General features: G+C 37.9%; 1 protein-coding gene across 5 annotated transcripts in view; it reads left to right on the top strand.

Annotated features, from left to right (window-relative positions):
• Positions 1-27757, top strand: part of LOC136862831 (uncharacterized) — a 180172-nt gene that overhangs the window by 122779 nt on the left and 29636 nt on the right. For all 5 annotated transcript variants that reach the window (XM_067139097.2, XM_067139094.2, XM_067139099.2 and 2 more), the window contains one exon: positions 25702-25801. In XM_067139097.2, the coding sequence (XP_066995198.2) occupies positions 25702-25801 (100 nt within the window). The remainder of the gene's footprint in view (positions 1-25701; positions 25802-27757) is intronic.

A 27757-nucleotide genomic window follows, 5' to 3' on the forward strand; every position in this document is an offset into this window, starting at 1 on the left:
AAAGTGTATTAGGAGTGCAAGATCGCCTCCTCTCAAATTGTTATTTTAGAGGTCATGTAATCAACCTTCTTTTCATGTAATAGACCTCTGTAGGTTGGGTATTTTACCCCTGTGAATACGTCCTTAGAGGACAGCTTGAAGGTAGAGTTTGGGGTGGCCTTTGAGAGGCTTAAATTTTAAGAGCGGATCGCTCTTTTGAAAATGGAGTGTCATATGCCTCGTGGAGGCTTTTCTGTGTAATCCGGAGCCAGGGGCTCCTAGGGATGAATGGGGTTTTCTGCCCCTCTGTTAAAACTTGTGTTTGTGGTAAAACTGAGCTGATCGCTGAAGTCAGGGCGTGAAGCCCAAAACCTGTAAATATTGTATCTCCCCTTGTTTTGCTACATTGTACCTGCCATGTCTGTTATTGCTTGGTTTTTGAAAAGAAAATATAACCTAGTTAAATTTTAAATTAATTTTACATTAACTTTGATTCCGTAGTTTGAAACCCATTCACGCCCGCACCTTCTTACGCCTCTACCTACCGCTAAAAGACGGTAACAGTGGTAATTGTAATTATTGACTAGGTTGACATTAAACAAATATTTTTTTTAAATTATATGTAATAATTGTTGATTGGACCGAGCTATGTAAGATTCTGAAGGTGATTGGGATCAGATACCGAGAACAAAGAATTATTTAATTATCCACAATCTGTATAAAAATCAGTCTGCAGTCATAAGAATCGAAGGCTTTGAAAAAGAAGCAGCAATCCAGAAAGGAGTGAGGCAAGGCTTCAGTTTGTCGTCGTCTCCCCCCCTTTCAGTGTTTACATAGAACAGGCAATAAAGGAAATCGAAGAGGAATTTGGAAAGAGAATCACAATCCAAGGAGAGGAAATAAAGACCTTCCTATGATATTGTTATTTTATCTGAGAGTGCAGAAGATCTCAAAGCTGCTGAATGGCATGGTCGAAGTCTTGGGTAAGGAGCACAAGATGAAAATAAATAATTCTAAAACAAAAGTAATGGAGTGCAGTCAAACAAAGGCAGATGATGCAGAAAACATTAAATTAGGAAATGAAGTCTTCAAGGAAGTAGATGAATATTGTTACTTGGGTAGTAAAATAACTAACGATGGCAGAAGTAAAGAGGACATAAAATGCAGACTAGCACAAGCAAGGAAGAGCTTTCTTAAGAAAAGAAATTTTCTCACTTCAAACGTTGATATAGGAATACGTTTCTGAAGACTTTCATCTGGAGTGTGGCATTGTATTGAAGTGAAACATGGACGATAACTAGCTCGAAAAGGAAGAGAATAAAAGCTTTTGAAATGTGGTGTTGCAGAAGAATGCTGAAGGTGAGATGGATAGATCGAATCACGAATGAAGAGATACTGAATGGAATTGGTGAGAGGAGATCGCTTTGGCTAAATTTGACAAGAAGAAGAGATAGAATGATAGGACACATCTTAAGACACCCAGGACATGTTCAGTTGGTTTTTGAAGGAAGTGTAGGTGGTAAGAACGGTGGGTGTAGACAAAGGTATGAATATGACAAGCAGATGTAGGATGCAGTAGTTACGTCAAAATGAAAAGGTTAGCACAGTATAGGGTGGCATGGAGCACTGCATCAAACCAATCTATGGACTGATGACTCAAACAACAACATTGAACATATTATTACAGGATAGTCACAGTGAATCGGGCAGTGATATAGTTTCAGAAAGTGATACAATTTTGTGTACTAGTCTTAACACGCGAGAGGTCGCGCCCGCGGCAGTTTACCGCACTTTTTAAATATTTGTTAATAATTTCATTACTAACCACTGTAGGGCTTAGGGCGCTCGTTTCATCCCTCCCCTCCCTTTCTCTCGCCTGACGTTGATTATCGTCAGTGTATTGCCTGCTGCGTTCCGGAGTAGTTTAAGTTTTCTCTCACTCTCGCATCTGTCGCGGCATATTGCATTCATGCGACCACTCGCGTAGTGCATTCTTACCTGACTGCATTTCCAAGAAAGTTTCTTAAGTAAAGTTCATGAGGTTTATGGTGGCTTTCAGTGAAGTGTGGTGCTGTAGTTTTATCTTGAATTTCGACCAAATCATTCATTGAAATGTACAAATGCAAACGTTGAGGCAATTTGCTTACGTGCAACCTCTTGAGCTCTTTAAAAACTCACGTAATTTTACCAGATTTTGCAAAACAATTCATTTCTTGTACATTGAGAAAATATTGTTACTATGTTAGTACTAGTTGAAAAGCAGTTAAACAGGCTACATATTTATATTTATATCAGAGCATTTACTTCAAAAGGAAACTAGCTGCTCATTAAAATATTAAGCGTTAGCAATTTGCCTTCGCGCAACCTCTCGCGTGTTAAAAATGATATCGGCATGGCAAAGATTTCACGTGAGAGTGAGAGCGTTTCAATGGGTCAGTGATGATGAAACCCGGCCTGCCTCCTAAAAGACAAAGGAAGATGGCTAGGAATGGTATAAAACAGGTGATAACCATCCAGATACACTTTTACAGGAAATAATGGAATAAATGATGTCACCTTCCTCCTGATCCCTCCCATCTTGACATTTTGCAACACATGGTTCACGACTCTTTACGAAGATGGCTACCAAAAGAAAAAGTTTTGCTCTTCAGTCCGATCCCACCCTGTATGAACTCAGTGAGTACATTTTGAAAGGTTTATATCCCCAGATCCTAAAAGAAAGACTCCATGACATGACTGCGTTGCATGCAAGGTTGGCAAGAAAACGAGTGTAATCAGAATGAGAGTGAAAATATTTGGTAGCTTTGTATTTCCCAAAGTGTTTCAGGGTGTTTCACACCACTAAAATCTTCTAAATTGTCCTTTAGGGTGCACTTCATTATAAAATCAAACAAAGCTATGATTAAATTCAGTACATTGCAGATTACATTGTATAAAACTTAGTTGTGTAAAACTGTAGCTTAAACATGAAAAAAATTGTATATACATGCATGCTTAATGTCAGCGGATTAATGAATTAGCATATTGATGTGAATATTTTTCAAATACATACAACATACCACTCTACAAAGCACCACACTATGTCGCATACATCCCTGCACATACGGTTGGCGTCTGGAAGGGCATCCAACTGTAATACAAGGCCTAGTCCATATCTCTGACACAGGTCACACCCAGGACTCGACTAAGTTGTGCGAAAAGCAGCAGGAGAGATTGGCCATAATATAGGAGGGAACCTCATGTGACCTTGATATACTAATAATGTTCTACAAAAAAAGATACATTTGTCTACATACCTGCATTGTTCCTGCAGTTAAATCTTGGGAAATACAGTGGTTTCCTTTAAACATGAAATTGAAGTGTGCAGACTGTAAGCCTCTGTGAATTATTTAGACACCTCCACAATTCTCTATTTGTAACTAGCTCTGTGGCATCATTTAGTTCTATACCTCGTATCTTTAAATTATAAAAACTGAGCCTCGGTCCCCCTCCATGTATCTTACTCTTCATACTTTTATTACCATTGTATTTACTCTTTCTCCATAGTATTGGAAAACATTTCAAAGTTAAATACTTCTCATACTACAATGGTTGTCTGACAAGAAGTCAGATAGATGCAGGGTAAGGGATACGAGGGGTAAGCATGGCTGCTGCGCATGCTCCAGTCTCAAGGCCTGACAATAAAAATTGTTCCGCCTGTGATGACTCTTCCAAATTGTGGTGCTGTTGTGATGTTTCAGAGTGGTAGTGCAATTGTGCTTTAGTTACACATTTACTGCAATTACTGCATAATGAACAGTTTGATAATGAACATGCATCTGTTTCAGTAAGATCGCACTCTCTATCATGACTAATGTTTATAGCTTAGTGTAGGATCCGTCACTTGTGCTGTACATACAAGCTGCCGCAACTTCTCGTCAGGCACAGATCCTCAGTCCTGCCCATGCTATTAGAAACACTGTGTTTTTAAATGGACTCACTGATAACTCCTCCCCATAATATGGTTATCCAGTGAGTCAACAGCTGAACACCTGGTTTCTTCAGATTTTCAGCTTGCCCGTTGACATCGGTGCATAAGTAGAATAAGAAAACTATCCATATTCTTGATACCATCTATGGTCTAAGTGGCTCTTCTCTTTTTTTTTTTTTCCCCTGAAAAAAGTAAACACTACCAGCGAACGAGTTGATAATTTTTCACTACTGCACAGCGATGGTAATTCTGTATCATGATACATTAACTCTTTCCGCTCGTGTTTCGACAGCCGACATTCAGAGCTAACACTCGTGTGTTGAGCTCTGGTCGACACGTGGTTTTGTGTCGTATAACTCCTCTGTGAAGTAGATTATGACTTCTATTTATTATGCAATGAATACTGCTATCTTCAGGGCACTATGAGAACGAAGTTCAGACAACTTCATTTCGAACATGATGAAATTTTACTCTGTTTCCTTGGTGGTGTATATGCTCAATGGAAAGCGATCGCGGGAAAATGGAGGTGCCCGACTTGATGGTGGATGACATATTGGCGACAATTTCTACTGAATTTATGGGCGGTGACCACGCAAGTGATGAAAATGATCTGAGTAATAATAATGACAGTGATGCGTGTGATGTTGGCGGAGGTGATAATGTGTTGCCTGACCCGGACCTCACCAGGATGTACAAAATTCCAACACTGCTTGGAGATCGTGGACTATAGGTGATGTAGGCCTGCCTAAATTCCCTTTAAGGTCAGTAAGTGGATTTGTAAGCTGTGGTAATGACCAGTGACAGTATTAGCCCCGTGTCACAGAGCATCGAACGATCAAGAGCAGCCAACTGCCATCGAGTACTAACGACTAAATTCATTTACCTAGTCACACTCGTCATCAATTGAGAGGGATCGACTGCACGGAAACAGCTGATACTCCCGCCCAGTACCGTGCAGGCTACAGACATATTCATATTCACGAGCGGAAAAGAATGTGTTGTGAAAGCAATATTTGGGGTGAAAATATTATTCTAATGTATGTAATGTATGAATATATTAGGAGAAAGAAAAGAACCAGACAATCGCAGTGGACAGGGCAAATTTTCCTTAAACGTGAGAGCCCATATCGATTATAGCGGGGTATTCTGTCATTAAGTCAGCCCCGAGGATCAAGTTGTAATTTATTTTGCTCATGATAATGAACGTATGAGCAAAATTAGAGTTGCCAATTTCAATGTAAAACAATGCCTGGTTCTTACAAACTATGGATTTATCTGTAATAATGCCACGAATCTTCACGTTTGAAACCAGGATAATAGGGATGTGTAATTTAGATTACATTTCATTAACCAAAGTTTGGGACACTACTGATACACTCGCGCCTGTATCAATGAGCGGTTGTACCCTCATGTGGCTGATCCTGGTATATATTACTGGTAGTCGCTTGATTTCCTTAGAGACTTGGGTTTCGGGATCGTCAATCAGTTCGTCAGACGTCACAACCCAGGTATCGACCTCAGCAATGGTCCACTCCTCATCTAAAAATCAGCAAGTTTTTTTTTAGCCCAGAGCCGTTGTTCAGAATTCAACGTCGGCGCATTCGGGTTCAGGTCACCGCCCTCCGTTCTTGCTCGTTGGAATTGCAAGCTCTAAGCTCTCTGCTCCTGTTATTTCATCTTCGCGATCTCGATCATGGCATTTTCTCTTATTCAGCTCCTCAATGTACCACCTAGATTCCTGGCATCTGTCATCCTTCTCTTGACGAGATCCTTCGGGTAGTATCTCCGGTTCCCTTGGTTCCTAGTCAGATACGGCCTATTATTATTCCTATGATATCCACGGTATCCCCTGTCACTTCAGAATTGACCTCTGTCAGTTTGCCGGTTGCTTTCCGCAAAGTTTCTCCATCTAATCCACTGTTGCAGCCTCCATTCTGGGTTATATGATCGACGGGGTTCCGGATCAGTACTTGTTCTCTGGTTCCTCATACCGGTGGTCTTGGGTTCGATTGCCCGTTCCACGTTATTGATTTGTTGCTCCCTGTACCTGGGTTGTCTTTGGTTTGAATGGTGGGTTGTTTGATCCAATTGGTGCAACAGAGCCTCCGCTTGGACGGCTGTTTGGATATTTGACGCGATCATCCGCTGGATTTTGAACGGTAATTACTTTCCGATGGCGCTAATTAGCTCAGTTTCACTCACGGCGTTATCCACCTCACGCAGTTCGTGAAATTGTGCCACAAAGTAGTCTTGAGTATTTCGTTGGAGATGACTTTGAATACCGTCTGGAGTATAATTCCAACCTTAGGTCCTGTTGTTCCTAAATACTCCAAAATTTTCGAAGAAACGCTTGTCGGAATCCCTCAAAATCCTTAAATGTGTACAAGAATCCCCTGAACCACACCGCTGGTGCTCCGTCGAGGAATTTTTCGACCGTTCTTATCCGTCGTTCTACTGGGATCTTGTTCTCACTTACGTAATTTGAGATTTCACGGATGAAACCCTTTGGGATTATACGCCCACGGGCATCGAACCTAGGTGCTTTGTCATCGGACATCTTAATGACATGTACCACCGATGTTGGAATGGCATTCGACAAAGATGATGATCCATCTCTAGTTTCAAATTTAAAGCCATGTATGTCAGTTTGTGATAGGCCTTCTTTCGTATGTACTCCCTGGGTATCCTGGGGATCAAACTCGCGGTATTGGAGGTTAAAGTCTTGCATAGACCCCGACTGTTCCAGCCTGGCCTTAACCATTTCCAAGTCTTTCCGAATTTCATTCAGCCCTTAGGCATTGCTGTTATACGTTTCTTTGGTGCCGGAGTTTTGCCCTGTATATGCCTTGCCTGACCACTCGGACTTCAGTGTCGGCAAATGACTGGCCCTTCTCCATCAAACCTTCAGTTCGCTGGAATAATGCTAAGTTTGCTTCTTCACACTGCATTATTCTTTGGCTACGATCTTCTTATCGTCAGTTCCTCGACTTTGTTCCTTAACCCTCCTGCTAATACAAGGGTACGGGCAGCTTCCCCATGTAACTCGTTTATTCCCTTGTCACGCTTATCCAAGATACCTGCTATCTGCGCACATTTCTCTTCCATACGTCCCTGAATGATGTAATTTCCTTTCCAACATTCATCCCGCACGTCCTCTTTATCAATTAATCTCTGAGCGGCAATCTCTTTAATACTAGCATTTAATTTTTCTTTAATTTCCGTATGCTCCGTCTGCGCCTCATCCCTAAATCAGTCAATCTTCTTGTTCATGCTAACAATACACGAGTCCATGTGCCCTTTTAACTCGTCTTTCGCGAAGCGACATGCCTCCTGGACTTGTGTCAATTTGTCCCTAAGCTCCTGTCCTATCACTACACTCGCGGCCTGAACTGTATCTCTTTGTGTCTTTAGTTTTAGTTTATTTAATTTACATGCGGCCTGTACTTTGTCGATCTTACGCTCAAGCGAAACACTGGCGGCCTGCATTTGTTCCGTAAGTTCCAATTTATTCGTATCAGTTTCATTTTCTAGTGAAACACTAGTGGCCTGAACCTTGTCCACTTTAATTTCTAGTGACACACTAGCGGCCTGAACTATAGATGTAAGTTCTTGTTTGTTTGCGGCTAACTTGCGTTCGATTAAGTCCTCTAACGTGAGAGCTTTCACCTCTCCCTGTCCATTTACTAGTTCATCCTGGGGTCGCTCCCCACTGTCGTCTGACAATATAAACTTCTTGAGAAATAAAGGGCCTATCGGCCTCCCACCCTGCCGCACACGAATTAATACACTATTGGGTCTAGGTCCTATCATACGATTATTTACCCCTATATAATTTTCACTTAACAAATTCTTAGAACAAAATTTTGGCAATAAAACTCATATAAATTTGCATGTCAGTAGAACTTGCATGCTGACTTATGCCTAAAATTCCACAATAAATCACTCCAATATGACAACAACAACAACAATACTAAGACAACGATGAAGTTGGAAATTTCCTGCCCTGAAATACGTTAATATTTTAATTTACACCATCTCAACCTCTTTTTATTAATAACTTGAAATTGGTGCTCAGTAACATTTTACCAATTCAAGTCTTCCTACATAAATCTGTTTATACCATTTATCCCATGTATAATTACATTTAAATGGAGTCCTGACATATCATAAACATAATTAAATTTCACAAAGAAAAAGGGAAACATCAAATCTATGTATGTATGTTCAGTCCGTCAGCGCTTCCGCTGGTGGGATCCTCAACAGCTCTGCCATCAGCTGTCATAAATGGCCTAGGCATCACTGAAGAGGCGTACTAGGGAAATGAGGAGTGAGGTGGTTTCCCGTTGCTTTCCTCATGTCAAATCTATGAGCCTTTTAAATTTTGAGTCATTGCCTGACTAGAAGAGATTAGCAATGAATTATAATGATCTGCTTGTCAAATCTAGCCCCGTTCGAAACTAACCTTACTCTAACATGACACTCACTACCTTATATATGAATACACACTTCACCGTGATGCGTTCAGTAATTAATTAAAATCACCCCAGTAGGGTTTAATCAAAATTACAATTAATTGGCAATGATGTTGGCCTCTACAATAAAGTAAAAAAACTGGGCCTATCTGTGATGCAATCAGCCCCTTAGTTGGGCGCCATGCTGCACCCGCTGAGTCCCAGACTAGCATTAATCTCAGGGGTGTTGGTTCACGTTTAAGTCATCATCAAAAATCTCAGCATAAATATAGAGGCATAAGTAAACACAGGGATGAACAGGGCATACAAAAATAAAGTGGGGGAGGCTCAGTTATAAACATGAATTTCAGGACTCCATGATAGGACTAGGAAGTGACACTTTGAATTTTCATGGGTGTCATAGCTAACTACACTAAAAAGATTATGAGAATGGTTTCCTTTGAATATAAATGCCATAAGGAGCCGTTTATTGCACCATTCAGCGCCCTGAATTTAAATACAATTTTTAACCACATTGATTGACAACAAATTAAATTACATGATTCTTGCTTCACCTCAGGTGGGTGCATTTATGGAGCTGGTTCCGCCATCTGATCCTGTTGGGATCGAACCAGCGCTCATATGATTAGTTAATTCACAAGGACGACCCTTTTGTCCTCAAGAGCCCAAGCATAAATACAATTCATTGTCGGCTTCCCGATCCGATTAGATGGAGTACCTCCGACAAGTATGTACAGTACATTTCCCGAGGTCGGTGTCTCGGGTTGGGTAATGCTACTATGATTAGGTAGGGTGTATTTCACGGACGGACCCTATAATTGATCCAGCTGATGCCATGCCAAACTGAACTCGTCACTACAAATATTGACTCACTATGTTTATTATTGCTAGGCTCGACCGCCTGGTCTGGGGCGGTCAATGCCTCCCTTACGTAACAAGAGGTTTAACGGGAAATACCTGACTATAGTTCACTCGCATCCCTCAAGCAAAAATAAACAAACCGGGTCTTACAGTAACTTGACACACAAGTCGTCTTGTTACAGGTCAACATATGATTATTATCTTTTCTCAAAGTCTTGAGCTTAGGGATGTTGTTAATTTTTGTATTATTATTATTATTATTATTATTATTATTATTATTATTATTATTACTGGATGCAATATTTAAATGTTTTTTTTTTTAATTTTTTTTATTTACTGTACATGCTCTCTGCATGCTCCACTACATGAGCATGCACTTACAATACATTTCCTTACAAATGCATAAACATAAATTAGATTTGAATAGTTAAATTTCTAGATGACTGTTAATCTTATCAGTATCAATCAATATCAGTCTTCCTTTTTCCTGAGATCTTGAAAGTCCAGAGCATTAACAAATTTGGAAAATTCCTTTAAATACTGTTTTAATAGCACTGATTTCTGCATTGGCCAATTATCAACTCTATTAACACTATTTATCAAGAATTGCCTAATATTTTTCACTTCATTGCACTCAAAAATTATATGATCTATTGTCTGAGAGCTACTGTTACAGGAACACTCGGAGTTATGCATAATTTTAAGTCTGTATAAGTACGAAGCAATATTTCCATGTCTAGTCAGTATTGTAGTCATATTTGGTGTTAACTTGATTTTGGATGTTAATCTGCCTGCAACTGTTGAAAAGAATTCCTTTGTAAGTGTGCCCTTTGAAGTTTGTTCCCATTTTTGCTGCCATTCATGAATTGATTCTTCTCTGAGATTTTTCTTTAATGTAGAGATGGGTATTCTATCAAAACAAATTTCACTTAATGTTGCAGCCTCCTCTGCAATTTTATCAGCCAGTTCATTGCCTTCAACACCTGTGTGTGCTTTAACCCATTCAAATTTTATTCTCCAATTATTTCTTTTTAGAATAGCTGTAGTCTTTCTTATATTCTCAATCAGTTGGTTATGATTTCTGAAGTCCGCAGTGGAGTCAATTGCTATCTTACTGTCTGTGTAAATAATTGCTTTCTTATCTTCGTCATCCTCTGTTCCAGAGATTTTAATATGGCTAATTGTTCCGCCTGATTATTCGAACAGTTGTCTTGCAATTTAAATTTCAATTGATCTATTAATTCATGAGATCTGTATATAGCTATGCCAGCTCCCACTCCTTCACTTTTGCTTCCATCTGTGTAAATTCTCCATGGGATATAATAATTTAATGCTATTCTTGGGTCTTCGGTACCAGGAAACTTGGCTGGGTGGAGCCATCTCTTAGGTTCTTCTGGGTGATCAATGACATAATTCATAGTTGTTTTGCCTGATTTGATATTGTATAGTGAGACAACCTCTCTAGCCTTTATATCTATTGGAGTAATTCCTGTGATGATGCACAGTGCCTCATGAGTTAGAGTGCGGTACGATCTTGCTATTCTCGATAGAATAAGTCTTTGCACTCTCACGTATTTAATTAGATTGCATTTCTTTTCCAGAGATTCTATCCAGATCAGTGCAGCATATATCAGCATTGGTAATATTGCTCCTTTATATATTATTTCCAAAGCCTGGTGTTTTAGATCCCATGTTATTCCTGCTGATTTTGTTAATGCGTTTATTAATATAATACATTTTTCACTGACTTTATTAATGTGGTCATTGAACCTGAAGCGAGAGTCTATAGTTATTCCTAGATATTCCATCTTATCTACTTGTTCAAGACGTTTCCAATTCATAAAGATGTCAATTGTCTTCCTTGCTTTTCTTCTTGAAATTAACATAACTTTTGACTTACATTCATTGAAACTGGTTTTGTTGTCTGCTGACCACTTAGTAACTTTCTGTAATTCCATATTCACAATATTTTCTGCTTCAATTTCAGTTTCAGCCCTGACTGCAACTGTAAGGTCATCAGCAAATGCTATAGCTTTTGTGTTTTTCCCATATTCCAAACTAAGCACTGTGTTATACTGTACATTCCAGTACCCTGGTCCTCAACATGAACCTTGAGGACATCCTTTATTAACTACTGTTTCGACTTGGATACTATTGGAATTCATGAATGCCGTTCTATCCTAGAAGTAGCTCTTAGTAAGATAGTACAAATTTCTTGGGCATTTAACATCTTTTAGGGCCTTTAGTACACATGGCCACCATGCAGAGTCAAAAGCTCCTTTTACATCAAGACTAACAATAATGGTAATTCGACCATTTTTTAATGCCTCAGTTTTAAACTCCTTAAGAGCCATAGATGCATCAGTAGTACACTTTTGAGCTGTGAAGCCATATTGATTTTCATTCAGTAGTCTACTGGTATAAAGGTACTGATTAATTCTATTTATTAGAAGTTTATCTAGTACTTTTCCCACCACATTTAGCAGGCTTATTGGTCAGAATTTGGATGGATCCTGAAGCTTCTCTTTCCCTGGTTTTGTGATTGGTATAATTCACGCATTTTTCCATCGCTTCGGGAAACAAGCATTCTTCGAGCAACCATTGTATAATGATGTCATAGTTTTAGGGATACTTTTATATGTCCACCATAATATTTTGCTAGTGATTCCATCTTCACCTGGTGTCTTTTTAAGACCTATATCTTTGATTGCAGATTTTATTTCTTCTGTAAATTCCCAGTCATCTGGAGTGTGTATTGGTTCCTCTACTTCCTTATTTGCTTTTGTTGGAACAGTATCTTCCATTTCATCATCTTTCTGAATGAGATGGTTTAATATGCACTGCATCGTTTCCTTTAAATCTCATGTGTAGTGACCTTCTTTGATCATAAGAGTTGATACAATTTGAGTGTTCTTAATTTTACCAGACGCTGATTATAGACGATGTCCCAGGGATTTGAAGATATATTACTGCAGTATTCTTTCCAAGACAGTATCTTTGCATTTCTGATTTTTGCTTGATATTTAGCTTTTTCAGCAAAATATTCAGTTTTGCGCTGATCTCGGAGGACATTGTTATTTGATGTTCTCTGGAATTTTCTTCTAAATGCATTTACTTTCTTCCGCATTATTGTAAGTTCTTCATTCCACCAAGGCACTGTTCTGTGTTTTAGGCTAATAGTTTTGTCAGATGGTCTACTAATTTTGAAAGCCTGCATACAAGCTTTTATTTGGGCAGTGCTAAATTTATTTACTATGTCCTCCATATCTTCAGAATTGTTTATGTGCACTGATGGTCTATTGTCAAGATCTTCAGTAAGTTCTTCGTGTCTTGTTCCCCAGAACTGTCATACTATTTCTTTCTTTAATATTTCTTTATATAATTCTCGATCCCCTTCCTTCGTTATATATTTTATAGCGGTGAATGTGGTTTCTGTTGAATCATAACACAAGTTTTGTGCTACTGAGAATTGTAAGATTCTGTGATCTGAACAGCTCTCTTCTTCGCTTATCCTCCAGTTATATATTTCCTTAAGAAGTTTATTATTGCTGATGGTCAAGTCCACATTACTTTTCCCCCTACTACTTTGGAAAGTGGTTAAATTACTGCTTTCGTTATGTACAAACAGCTGATTTATTATAAGGAATTCCACTAGATTCTTTCCTCTTTCATTGGTGAGTATACCGTGCCATGTTTTAGATCTGGAATTACTGTCCATTACAATGAGTAGCCCTTGTCCACTTGTATACTTCAAGATGTTGTTGATTTTGTTAAGGTCCCTTTCTATCATTACTTGACTATCAAAATACATGTTAACAGAATAAAATTTTTAACCCCTGTTTGTTAATTCTACAACTACTGTGTCTTTGTCAGTCAATTCATTTATAAGTAGAGCATCTATTTGTGGGTTTGTCACCAACGTTACTGTTCGAAATCGACCTTCACTTTCTGCAAACTTCCTGTACCTATTTGTGATACCAATAGGCCTATTGTTGATAATTCGTAGCTCTTGTATAAACACCACGTCTATTCCTTCACGTACTATCAGATTCATCAAGTTATCAGTTGCTGCAATCGAGTGTTGTAAATTTATCTGTAGGCAGTTGATAATATCATAATTATTTGAGTTTTTAAGACCTGTTAATTTCTTGGTGTTGGATGCTGTATTCATATTAGTAGTCTGTATTCTGAATTTGCTTCATAATTGCAGGTTGCATTACTATTATTATTAGGATATTATTATTATTATTTGGGTTATGATTTGTTCACGTCCGTAGCCGTCTCAATATACCAGTCGCATTTACAAGCATTCAATATCCAGAGATTATTATTATTATTATTATTATTATTATTATTATTATTATTATTATTATTATTATTATTATTATTATTATTACTACTACTATTACTTTTGATCACTATGATTTATCACTGTCAACATTATTATTATTATTATTATTATTATTATTATTATTATTATTATTATTATTATTATTATTATTATTATTATAATTGGTTTTAAATCATTAGTTATGTTTCTCCTTCAATAACATGGTCAAATTTTAGATCTGCAATAATTATTATGATTACGATTATCATGATTACCGTCACTTGTCATTCTTAATCATCACACCATACGATCATTAATGTGGAATCTCAACCTCTTTAATCTTTGGGACCGTAGTATTTCAAATGATTACGTGTGCAGTCCATCTATCTCGTATGTACTACCACGGATGCAAATCCTGCACTCTACGTAATTCCGCCTTACTCTGCTTACAGTGCCCGTATTCATACACTACTATTCTCTGTGTTTATCATATTTTCATACATTTCTTCGTATCACGTTATCTTTCAACACAGCTTCATTGTAGAGTAAGTGTTCCCATACGGAATTCAATCTTTCCTCAACTTATAACGTAAATTTATTCAATTATTAATTACAGAGTTTTCGACTGACTTATATCTCATCGACAAAGTAGTACGATATATTTATCTCCTGACTGCATGATTTTTGCAACGTTTCTCTTCACACTTGACCTATTTCTGAAGTCAGTCTCCACAAATAATTGCAAGGGCGTGACTTTCTATTCGCCTAAATTTGACAATCATGAATACGTTATTATTAGGCCTACGTGGTCCTGCCAATATTGCACATTAAATATCTGACGTTTATTTATAATGTATTGGAACCATAATTTAAACAACACGTTTAACTAGTATTTAGGGTTTATTATCACTGGTATTAGCATTCATAATCATTATTTCACATATTTAATAAACACCATGTTTTAAATCCAATTAGCAGAGCTAGTCTGTCATTAACGATTCCCGTTTATTTTAGCATATTATCCATTTAAATTTTAAGGTTTAGCACTGTTTACATTTGAATATTATATTTGCATCCCGACATTTTAATCTCCTTTATAATCACTGCAAATCTCAGCATCATGAATTATTATTATTATTATTATTATTATTATTATTATTATTATTATTATTATTATTATTATTATTATTTCGTGACCTTCCCTACAAATTCGTAAACGTAAGTTTATAACAACGGAAAACACTGGCATCGCATGTGGCTGGATTTCCCATAGTAATTTTCACACAACTTGTCATCAAGTGACTGACATTTAAAAAAAATTTTTTTAAAAGCAAACTATGGGTCAGTACAAACACTAAACACATCATCAATATCGAGAAAAGCTTGAATCGATTAACATTATAATACATGCATGATTTAAATCATTACCCCACACCTACGATAAACTATGTACAACAACGGAAATATACTACTGAATCTGACCCAACATTTACATTACCAAATTTTTTAAACTCCCTCCGTTTATCCTAAATTTAGAATGGACTCGGGAAGCGATCCATTTGTTACACGAAGTAACCAAGTCAAAATAATACTGTTTCCCTTCTAACCATGGTAACATTCCCAAATAATTTACATATTAGTACTAACCTCTTGGTTGATATCCTTGGTCGGCATATTACGGATGAGAGGCCCATTCAGCCCTCATCCGTTTACTCCTCCATGATGGCTGATTCCATTTCACAATTACATTTTATATTACGGCGTTCCGCCATTACAACACTGATTTGATATTTTAACACTTACACATTGATATTTTATTTTAACATATGATCACACTGAGGTACCAAGACCCAAATTTTTATTTACATTAATTACTCTTCGTCCTTTCCCGCACAAAGGACTGGGACACAAACGACGTAGTGTCGAATAAAATCACCCAGCGCGTTTCACGACTCCCAATATGGCGCGTCTGAAATATTATCAAGCCGCACTCTTGATGTGTTCATGTTCCCGGCAGTTCACGTGGTTTATCTCACCTTCCTACGGTACAGGCACAATTACAGACTGCTAACATTCTTCACTATAACATCTACTGACTGTCCGTCACACAGCTTACTATTTCTGCTCTCACTGTTAATTTCAAAGAAGACAATTTATCACACTCTGACTGTTACACCTCTACTTGAATTCATAATATACAAATAGTCAGCTCAGATTGTAGCAAGATCTGGCTGGATCTAAGTTTCACTCAAACGCGGGTGACTGGGACGCAACAACCTGAATTAGAATGACGCGTCACTTTGCCCAAGATCAGAATACGATTGAGAGTGTGGTTTGTTTCTTTCACTCATGTTTATGGATGAAGGGCCTTACTGCTGGATTAACTGACGTCACGCCTTGGAGAGACGGGGGTTGTTTCCTCAAATCGGCACTGGCAGTCCGAATAGCAGGTTATAATTGATACCAAATTAATCCCCTCGTCTAGAACATACACCTGGCTTAATATGATCCCCTAACGATCGCAGATCTCAGAGATATTAGCAGATATCGCTCTTCAATATTTCGCGGGTTAAGAAGTGTCTCTCATAGCGTTGTCACCTCCCGGCCAATAGTGTTCGAGATGCCCCAGTTCCAGGAATTTCCTTCTTCCATTTATTAAATTTACAACTGATTCTTTTATGCATGACACCACAAAAATTCCTTAATATAATTCATATATTTGCAATATTTGATTAATGATCGCTTTTGGAAATAACTGATATTTCAATTAATTTCTTTCACGATGGTATTCCTGGCTGGCCGAATGAATTTTGTGATTGGGCTATAGTGAGCGGTTTATTTGAATTTTTCTCCGTGACAACTTAACAGACATTCGCCCTGAGGTGCTGGTCTTTCCAATCTCCAGTTTCCCAGAATTCGTGACATAGTGGAAACTTCTGCCTGACAGAAATACAGTACATCTTCGCAGCGCTAATGTTGTAACCTATGCCATTGTTTCTGGGTCTCCTTTCTCTTCCTGTATGAGGCATATTGGGCACATCCAAATCTTCTAGTCGGTAAACTAATGGGCACCCTGCTGGGAGACAGAACTCTGGCCATTGTGACAGAATAATCCCTACGGCTCCAATCCGTCGCGCAGCCGGCTCATCTATGTCCACATCTCCTTGGGCCTGAATATTGTTAACCGATTCTTCCCATTTCAGTATGCGTAACATATTCTCCTTCAGATATCAAATCATGATTAAGTTATTTGCTATATCACCCGGGTACAATATATCAAGTTGTCAGTCAGTGAACCAGTCATGTTGGACTCGGAGTGACTGATGGGCTCCGAGGTGGAGTCAGTGAGTTCAAGAGAGCGTATGTTATAGTGCGCGAATCAGTGTTGTTGATATCTGTACCTGTCAGAATCGACTTCAGATATCTGCTAACATTAAGTGTCATAGTGTTATTTGCTAGTGTGTATAATTGTGTGTTGTGACTTACAGTGACAATAAAGTAATTTACACAAGGAAGTGAGGGTGTTCTTGTGTGATATTTATTTCCGTCAAATAAAATCGCATTTGAGAACGATAAACATCATTCGCAAATAGCCATACCTGCGATTCCAGTCCTTTACTCATATCATTTATATACATAACAAAACACAAAGGTCCAAAAATACTGCCCCACGGGACCCCTCTCTTAATCATTACAGGACACATAACACTTTACCTACTCTAATTCTCTGAGTTCTGTTTTCTAGAAATTTAGCCACCCATTCAGCCACTCTTTTGTCTAGTCCAATAGCCCTGATTTTTGTCAGTAATCTCCCGTTATCTACACTATCAAAAGCCTTGGATAGTTCAATAGCAATACTGTACATTTGACTTCCTGAATCTAAAATATACCATGCGAGTTTTGCCATGCATTTAGGGGCTCACAGCTGTGAGTTTGCGTTTGGGAGATAGTGTATATGAACCCCACTGTCGGACGCTCTGAAGATGGTTTTTCATGGTTTCCCATTTTCACACGAGACAAATGCTGGGGCTGTACCTCAATTAAGGCTAAAACAGCATTCTTCCCACTCCTGGCCCTTTCCTATCTCATCATCGCCATAAGACCTATCTGTTGGTGCAACGTAAAGCAGCTTGTAGAGTGAAAAAAAAATCTAAAATATCTGCTGTATTTTACCCAGGACTTGTTCTCTTCAGTTGGTTTTTGAGGGAAGTGTAGGCGATAAGAACGGTAGGGGTGGACCAGCTTTCAATAGGATGAGCAGGTCCACCTATTCAATATTATATGTTGTTGTTGTTGTTGTTTATTATACAGTGAAACCTCGGAATGCGAGTAACTTGGCCTACAAGTGTTTTGCAAGACAAGCAGACATTTTAAATAAATTGTAACTTGATAAGTGAGTGAGGTTCCGCAATACGAGCGTCACGTATGCCTACGTTTTCCCCTCCCCTCCACCCCTCTCTTTCCTGGGGAAGTGCGTGTAATCACGTCCCGTGCTGGACTTCAGTTGGCGTGCCTCGCTGTACGAGTGTACATGTTTTATTTCATTAGCGTTATAAATATACTGCAACGATGGGTCCAGTGAACAAAAAGAAGGCTGTAAAGAAATTCATTCAGAAGAAGGAGATGATTACAGTGGAAGTTAAGAAAGAAATTATCGAAAAGCACGAACGAGGTATGCGAGGGGCTGATATCCATTAAATCCGATTTTCAGAATAACGTGCCCGAAGTAGTTACTCTTCATTGGGATGGAAAATTGTTACCCGCTCTGGACGTAAGAAGTTCTAAAGAAGAACGCCTACCAATTATTATTTCATATGACGAGGAAGAACAACTTCTTGCTGTATTTAAAGTTAAGAACTTCATTTTGGTCCGTATTGAATCTAGATTTACACTATAAATTGAGGATAATTATGTCCAACTTTTCAATAAAAAACAATGTGACGTCATTAACACATCACATATTTATTACCTTTCAAACATTGGGACCGGTTTTGGCATTATTTGTATGCCATCATCAGCCATAGGAAACTTTGTGACAAGGCCTAAGTACAATATTAACATAACTTACAACATATATATATATATAAAAATTGAACATATTCTTACATGACTATTAAAATTTTGGTGTACACCATAAAACCTTAGATTAAAATTGGTAGCATATTTTATGCGACATATTATGACTTTATACAATTATTTGACTAAAGTTAAAGCTTTTTGGTCAGTTTTTATAAATATTACAAAATGTTAATTGAGCATCCAGATAACAATTTTCAATCTTTAAAAACTTTTATAACTACTACGTGTTAAAGATAATAGTGCATTTGTTTGGTCAATAATACTAAATTGACATGCATTAAAATGAAATCGCCTACTGTCAGATTGGAAAACAGTGACCTATTTGTACTAGGTATGGGGATAAGTTACATTATAAGTCTTGGATCGAGATATTTCTAGAACCTCAAAGACCTTGAATGTAATGGTCCAAGAAATTTCGGTTCACCAGTCCACTTCTATCAAGTCGATCTACATTTTAAGAACATTAGCATAAAAGACGGAATATTACATATACGAACATTGCTCAACGACATTATATTACGAAATAAGAAATTTATTCAATCCAAAATCCACCTAAAACAGAGTGAACCTGCAATCAATTCTAAGAGGAACTGTTTTGCTCACTATATATCTTCACTGAAAAAGGGACCTCTATAATGGACAATTAATGTTTTAAAGTTTAAAATATAAGCCGAATTTATCATTTTATTCGACTTGTTATTAAATAACCAAACTATATTAATGCAAGATATAGAATTACTAAAGACTTATAATGTAACTTATCCCCATACCTAGTACAAATAGGTCACTGTTTTCCAATCTGACAGTAGGCGATTTCATTTTAATGCATGTCAATTTAGTATTATTGACCAAACAAATGCACTATTATCTTTAACGCCTAGTAGTTATAAAAGTTTTTAAAGATTGAAAATTGTTATCTGGATGCTCAATTAACATTTTGTAATATTTATAAAAACTGACCAAAAAGCTTTAACTTTAGTCAAATAATTGTATAAAGTCATAATATGTCACATAAAATATGCTACCAATTTTAATCTAAGGTTTTATGGTGTACACCAAAATTTTAATAGTCATGTAAGAATATGTTCAATTTTTATATATATATATGTATGTTGTAAGTTATGTTAATATTGTACTTAGGCCTTGTCACAAAGTTTCCTATGGCTGATGATGGCATACAAATAATGCCAAAACCGGTCCCAATGTTTGAAAGGTAATAAATATGTGATGTGTTAATGACGTCACATTGTTTTTGTATTGAAAAGGTGGACATAATTATCCTCAATTTATAGTGTAAAACTTCTTGCTGTGCCGAAGTTAGACAACTCTTTCGAATGCGTTGAATAGAAGATTTGTTGATCGGGCAATTGTCAGAACTAAGACCAAGTGCTTCTACTACAGACTGAATTATATAAACAGAATCTCTGATGCTTAGTTGACATCTGTCCAAAGTTGCAACTAATTTAGATGTGATAAAATCTTTTCTTCTTCTTCTTCTTCTTCTTCTTCTTCTTCTTCTTCTTCTTCTTCTTCTTCTTCTTCTTCTTCTTCTTCTTCTTCTTCTTGTCGACACAGCTAAAGAATTTACAGATTGAGATGTGGATGGCAGAGATTCTTCCAGGCTTTCTTCAGAGCTTGTAGATTGTTCTTCTACGTCTTTCATGTGTATCAAAGGTCTGTAAAGTCGCAAATTCCAATGAGCTCGTGGAAGGCATTTGCTTTAGTCTCTCTTTATCTTCTGCGAGTTTACTCAGTCTGGTCCTTTCTTCAATTTCAGCCAACTTTTTGTCAACACCCGCTAGGCACCCTGGATGCCCTGGCGCTATTTGCTTTTGCAAAAATATTTTATCTTCTTCGATTTTTATTCTTTCAAGAGCATTAGCATGTGCAATATCAAATAAATTATCTAATTCAAGTTGAAAGTTCTCCTCGCGGCACCTATGTAAATCCTGAATGTTCTTGCTATTCCTTTTTTTTTTGCAGTTCTCGCCAGACCTGATAAAGATCCACTAACTTCTTAACACAATTAGGCACAGCTCTGGTAGGTATTCTAGCCTTTTCTCAGAATAATATATTGCACTCCCGAATGACAAGATTTGTGATTTCACTAACAGTCAACTTAACCTCACCTATGTTGAAAAATAGAACTGCGAGAACTTGACGATTAGATGGTAATTTTGCGCCTGTTATTTGGTGATTTACTTCACCAACCATGAAAATACTTTTTTATCGCTCCTTTGTTCCAATGACATCTTCGAAATATAAAACCATTCGTGCTAGGTACCCAGTAAGCGAAAACTAAGTGACAATAACTATGAGAGCGCGCTACTCTTGTGACGCAAGTTGTATGGACATGTTTGGCGCGCGAGTCGGCACGGGTTGCACTGTTCCAAATAAGGAAAAAAAATTGTTTTCGGGTGTTTTAGGCCCAAATGAAAAAAACAATGACCTATGCATTGCAAAATTAAAACTTAAAAAAAAAGGGACACCCTAACATGGAGGCTTCCAGTTCGGATGCTAAGCCAGCTGAGGCATTCACTGCCGAGTTCCAGAAGCTCATTGTTACCGAGTTTTGCCTGCCACAGCAAGATTTTAACTGCGTTGAAACAGGACTTTTTTGGAAAAAGATGCCAACGAGGACCTACATTACAGCAGAAGAGAATTCAATGCCCGGTCACATGCCCATGAAAGACCGTTTAATCCTGTTGTTGGGTGCTAATGCGAGTGAGGATTTGAAAGTAAAGCCCTTGCTGGTGTATCATTCCGAGAATCCATGAACCTTCAAGAAATGCGAGGTGCTGAAGAGCCAGTTAAATTTTATGTGGAAGTCCAACTCTAAGGCTTGGGTCACTCGTATTTTATTCGTTGAATGGATGAACGAGCTTTTTGGTCCTATAGTGAAGAAATACCTTTCAGAAAATAATCTGCCGCTCAAAGTCTTGCTGGTTATGGACAATGCTCCTGTTTATCCTCAGGCCTTGAGGACGACTTACTGGAGGAATTCAAGTTCATTAAGGTTAAGTTTCTTCCTCCCAACATTACACCAGCCTATGGATCAGCAAGTCATTTCGACTTCAAGAAGCTATACACCAAAGCACTATTTTCAGCGATGCTTCAAAGTGGTCGAAGGAACAAACCTAGAGTTTTGGAGAAATCATTTCCACATCGTGAACTGCCTGAAGATCATCGATAAAACCTGGGATAGGGTCACCAAGAGAACTCTCACTTCCGCTTGGGGAAAGCTGTGTCCTGACTGTGTTCTTGGACGTGACTTTGAGGGGATTGTTGGTGACAATAGCTGCCGATTGTTGATGTAATTGTGTCCTTAGTGAAGACCATGGTGCTGGAGATGAATGACGTGGACATTCAAGAGCTGGTGGAAGAACATAGCCAGGAACTAACCACAAATGAACTGACGAACCTGCATCGCGAACAACAGGAGAAGGTTGTGGAGGATATCTTGTCCGCGGAAGAGGAGGAGGAAAATTCAAGGGAAATTCTCACTTCAACTGAGATTCGGGAGAAGTGCAAAATGTGGGAAACAATACAAAATTTTGTAGAAAAACACCACCCGAATAAGGCTGTAGCAGTGCGGGCGATGAATCTGTTCAATGACAATCCAGTGTCACATTTTTGGGAAATCCTCAAAAAGTGGCAAAAGCAACAGTCATTGGACAGGTTCCTCGCTAAAGTTGCACGAAAAGAAAACAACTCTAGTGAGCCAACAGATAGCAGTGATTCCGTTAGTGAAATTCATACTATACAGTAACTCTTCTTATGTCATCTCTCGTCTCCCTCACACCAACGATTCTATTGTTTGATAAAGTGCAGTTTAATTTGTTTTACGTTATATTTTGTTTCAGAAATGTTATGCTTTATGTTCTGTACGAATCATCCGCGTTTCAATTGTTTCTTATGGGAAAATTTGCTTTGATATACGAGCATGTTGGATTACAAGCTTCTTGCCAAAACAAATTATGCTCGCAATCCAAGGTTCCACTGTACTTCGGGACTAGTTTTGACCTTTCCTTTAGGTCATGTTCAGCCTAGATACATTGTTCGGGGAAGATATAACATGCATACACACTTAACTTAATCTAATATGTCACATGTAGTATGTCTAAACCTATTTGCACTTGCACATATGTCTTAAAATTCCTTTGAGTTAATATTGTATCTGTACAAAATGCTAATGTTTTGATCGTAAAAAATTTAATTTATTGTGTCTGCATTGTTTTAAAAATATTATATCTTTCCCAGTTTTTGTGATCTTAGTTTTTAGGCTTAAATATTGAAAAGGCTTTTTCTCTTTTTTGCCTGGATGGCTTCCAAATGATATGAAATTAATTTCATGTTATTTTGTAGACTACTTTCAAAGGATGAGCAGGTTCACCTACAGTATTCAATGAAAATCCACAGCCTGTTTCCAGTCATTCGACCGGCTCTGGAATGGAATGAATGATGCCCCCATCTAGCGGCGAGGATAAGAATTGTGCCTCGTGCGCGTAGAGGCGCGCGGCTGTGAGCTTGCATCCGGGAGATAGTAGGTTCGAATCCCACTATCGGCAGCCCTGAAGATGGTTTTCCGTGGTTTCCCATTTTCACACCAGGCAAATGCTGGGGCTGTACCTTAATTAAGGCCACGGCCGCTTCCTTCCAACTCCTAGGCCATTCCTATCCCATCGTCGCCATAAGACCTATCTGTGTCGGTGCGACGTAAAGCCCCTAGCAAAAAAAAAAAAAGAATTGTGCCGGCTGGCGAAGCCTGTCGCACTCCCTTGGGGCAACGATTAATGAATGACAGATGAAATGAATGATATTGGAGAGTGTTGCTGGAATGAAATATGACGGGGAAAACCAGAGTGCCCAGAGAAAATCCTGTTCTGCCTCCGCTTTGTCCAGCACAAATCACACATGGAGTGACCACGATTTGAACCACAGAACCCGGTGGTGAGAGGCCGGCGTGCTGCCGCCGGAGCCATGGAGGCTACTACAGTATTCAGTACCATATGTTATACTATTATTGTTATATCTTCCCCAAACAATGTATCTAGGCTGATGATGACCTAAAGGAAATGTTGAAACTATTCCCGATGTATAATAAACAATAATGATAATAGTATAATATATCGTATTGAATAGGTGGACCTGCCCATCCTGTCAATCATCAGATACGTCAGCCTCATGTCGGTAGATTTACTGGCACGTAAAAGAACTCCTGCGCGACAAAATTCCGACACCTCAGTGTCTCTGTAAACCGTAAAAGTAGTTGGTGGGACGTAAAGCAGATAACATTATTATTATTATTATTATTATTATTATTATTATTATTATTATTATTATTATTATTATTATTATTATTAATTTTGCAAAATCACAAAAAATGCTTTCCCAGAGCTTACAAACACCACGTCAAGCTGACTAGCCTGTAATTATCCACTTTGTCTGTCACCCTTTCCCATGTATGCTGTTATTGAACTCTCCATTCATTTGGTATCACGCCGTCATGCAAACTCTAATCAAATACGCATTTGAAACATGGCACTATATCCCAACCCATAGCCTTTAATATATCCCCAGAAATCTTATCAATCCTGACTGCCGTTCTACCTTTTAACTTGTGTATGCTTTTGTAAATGTCCTTATTATCAAGGGTAAATTTCAGTAATTCGCCATTGTAACTCGCCTCCTCTATCTGGACATTATGCTTATATTAATCTACCTTTACATACTGCTGACCGAATACTCCTGCCTTCTGTAAGTCCTCACATACACACTCTCTTTGTTCATTAGTGATCGCTAGAATGTCCTTTCCAGAACTTGTTTCTGTCTGGAAGTATCTATACATATCCTTCCATTGCTCTTTAAAATTCATATGGCTACCAATTATGTTTGCCATCATAGCTGACTTTTTCACTAAATTCAATATCCTAGTAAGCTCCTTCAATCTCCCCTTACTGTTGCAACCATTCCTATCTCTTATATCTTCTTATTCTCTAATCTGCATCTCCTTCTCTATCTCTGTATTTTCCTTTTATAATGGGTCCTTACCATTCCTTACCGCTTTTAAAGGTACATCCCTGTTTTTACTCTCTTGAACAAAAATTGCTTTATACCCATCCCATAGACTGTTTTCATTTTTATTTACCATCTTGCATTGATCATAATTGCTTTTTAAAAATGTCCCCGTGCCTCTCTTATGAACCATAAGGTATTGCCTAATAGCCCTATTTTTACAGCGTACCTTGCTATCACATTTACTTTTAACTGTGTCAAAGGCAGCTTCATGATCACTTATATCATCTATTACTTCACATTATAGAGCTCATCTGGTTTTATCAGCATCACGTAAAGAATATTTTTCCCTCTAGTTGGTTCCATCACTTCGTGATTCAGCTGTCCTTCCCATAATAACTTACTCACCATTTGTTGGTCATGCTTTGTCATTCGTGTTCCCTTTCCAATAATACTGTATTTGGTAAGTTCAGATAATCTGCTGCAATGACGTTCCTTTCTGTGTCGTTCGCCACATAGCTTATCAAATATTTCTATGTCCCCGCCAGCCTTGCCAGGTCTATACACCTCAAAAACATCAAGTTACTTATTATCTTTAGAGATTAGTCTTATACCTAGAATTTCATGTTTCTCATCCTTAACTTTTTCGTAGCTTACAAATTCTACGTTCACAAATATGAATATTCCCCTTCCTATTTATTTTTTGTTCATTTTCACTGCCCCACAGTTTTCTCTCATATACTTTCCAGGTCCAACAGTAGCTTTCCTCCCATCTTTATAACTTATCAAAGCCTAATACCATTTCCATTCCTTGGGCATTAGTGACCTGATTATTCTGGTTGGTTTTACTCCTCATTTTGACTATTATGAACCAATTCCACGCACTGAATTAATGTTTGAGTCATCTTACTAGTATTTGTGAAAACACTTCAAAATACATTATTGTTATATCCAGAATGACTGTGACCATATGGTTCTTTTACTTCTTCTTACAGGGGCCATTACCTTATTTTGAGGGAGTGGTGATGGACGAGGATGAAGTTTCCACCGATGATGAGGAAGAAAAGTGTATTAAGAATCTGTTGCCAGAGAAAAGTTAGTCTCGGCTTGTTAATATTTCCAAAGATTTGTTCCTAACTTGATAATATGAAGGTGGATCAAATATGAATAAGACTTTTGAAACAGGCATAGTAATATGAAACACTCATTAATGTGATAACAGTGCACAGTTGGTTTAGGCATGGACAGAAAGTGCATGTGTCTATTGTGGATTGCATAATTATTCATCAGTTTTTAACACGTGATGATGCAGAAATCTTGCATAGATTATGTACACAGTTCGATACTGATACACTTTCGAAGCCTTAAGTTTTCATTTAGTAAAAGATCTTTTGTGAAGGTCGGACAGTAACTTCTGACCTCATTCATGCATGTCATCCCAGAAACATTGTTATGCTGCAGAACATTTTGAAAGTTCAAGATGATCTTCATGATTATACACAGTTAAGTGTTTGTGATGTTAGTGTAGCATGTGGTATAATTTATAGAAGTGTGGAGGGAATCATTAAAGAGAGTTGGATTTCAATTCAAATTGGCTGCCAAGAATTTTGAAACAGCAAATCTGAGTAAGAGCCAAAATTTCTCAGAATATTTGGATCAGTTTAAAAAGTCTCATTCATATTCCATTAACCTTCGTATCATAAAATTTCACCGAGGATAAAAAACTTTCTAATCAGTTCACAAATTTCACTTATAGCTTTATAATTGTTTAAATGTTGTTACGTATTACAGTCAAACCTCTTTTTGTAGATACAGAGAGAAGTTTTTATGTCCAGATAGAAATCACACATTATGATAGAAATACCTCACTTATGCAGACTCACTCTCTTACAGATACATGCCCCTCTTTTATAGCCCCAAAGTATCCTTTCCCTCTGTACTATGGAAATGGTTTTGGTTTTAGGACCTAGAACTGTAGAAAGGGGAAAATTACACTGGCAGAACAAAATATCCAAACACCATGAAATTTTATTTATTTATTTATTTATTTATTCATATCAGAAGCAATACATCATATAAATTATTAGTTAAGAATGAAAAATAATTAAATAGGCCTAACTGGTAATAAAAACATACTAGAGGTACATTCATAGTAACAATTATATCATATCGGATCAGAATTTGGCAAGATCTCGACCATTTGGTGTGGCCTTCACTAAATCTTGCATGGTGCAAACGAGAGGGCAGGAGTTGCAATTAAGGAAGTGCGCCGTAGTTTGTTCTTCTCTGCAGACACAGAGGGTTGACTCAGATAGACCCCACTTCTTCATATTGTTCTTAGATCGACCGACCCCAGACCGTAGCCTGTTCAGACTCTTCCGTGTAGACCATGACTCTTCATAACCGGCTGGAAGAGTTTCAGATGGATCCATCCATCCATTGAGATGAAGGTTTCTGGATCTTCAGGAAGTTAGTCTTGACGATTGAGGTGATTCTGAAAGGCACTTAGTAGAATGAAGAAAACTTCTCCTCGATTTCAATCGTTGTTGAGCCGGTTGATAATCACGTAATGGATGTGTTTGTGAAATGTCTACTTTAGATTTTTTATGTTTGGCAGCTATTTCACGTCTAATATCTGGGGGAGCAATGCCAGCCAAGCAATATACCTTATCACAAGGTGTAGATCTTAGGCAACCAGTTATAAGCCGGCAAGTTTCATTTAAAGCAATATCCACCTGTTTGGCATGACATGATCTATACCAAACAGGGCATGCATATTCTGCTGCAGAGTAGCTCAGTGCTAAAGCAGTAGTTCTCATTGTTTGAGCTTGCATTCCCCAGCTGGTACTGCATAACTTGCGAAGAATGGAATTTCGTGTAGATACTTTGTGTTTCGTGTTAAGACAATGTTGTTCATACATGAGGGCACGATCCAGAGTCACCCCTAGATATTTAGGTGTTGAGCAATGATCCAAGAGAGCACCTTCCCAGAAAATCTTCAGTTTCCTTCTTGCCTGCATATTCTTTAAGTGAAAAGCGCAAACTTGCATC

This window comes from Anabrus simplex, chromosome 2 (assembly GCF_040414725.1).
Source record: "Anabrus simplex isolate iqAnaSimp1 chromosome 2, ASM4041472v1, whole genome shotgun sequence".
Classification (NCBI taxonomy): domain Eukaryota; kingdom Metazoa; phylum Arthropoda; class Insecta; order Orthoptera; family Tettigoniidae; genus Anabrus; species Anabrus simplex.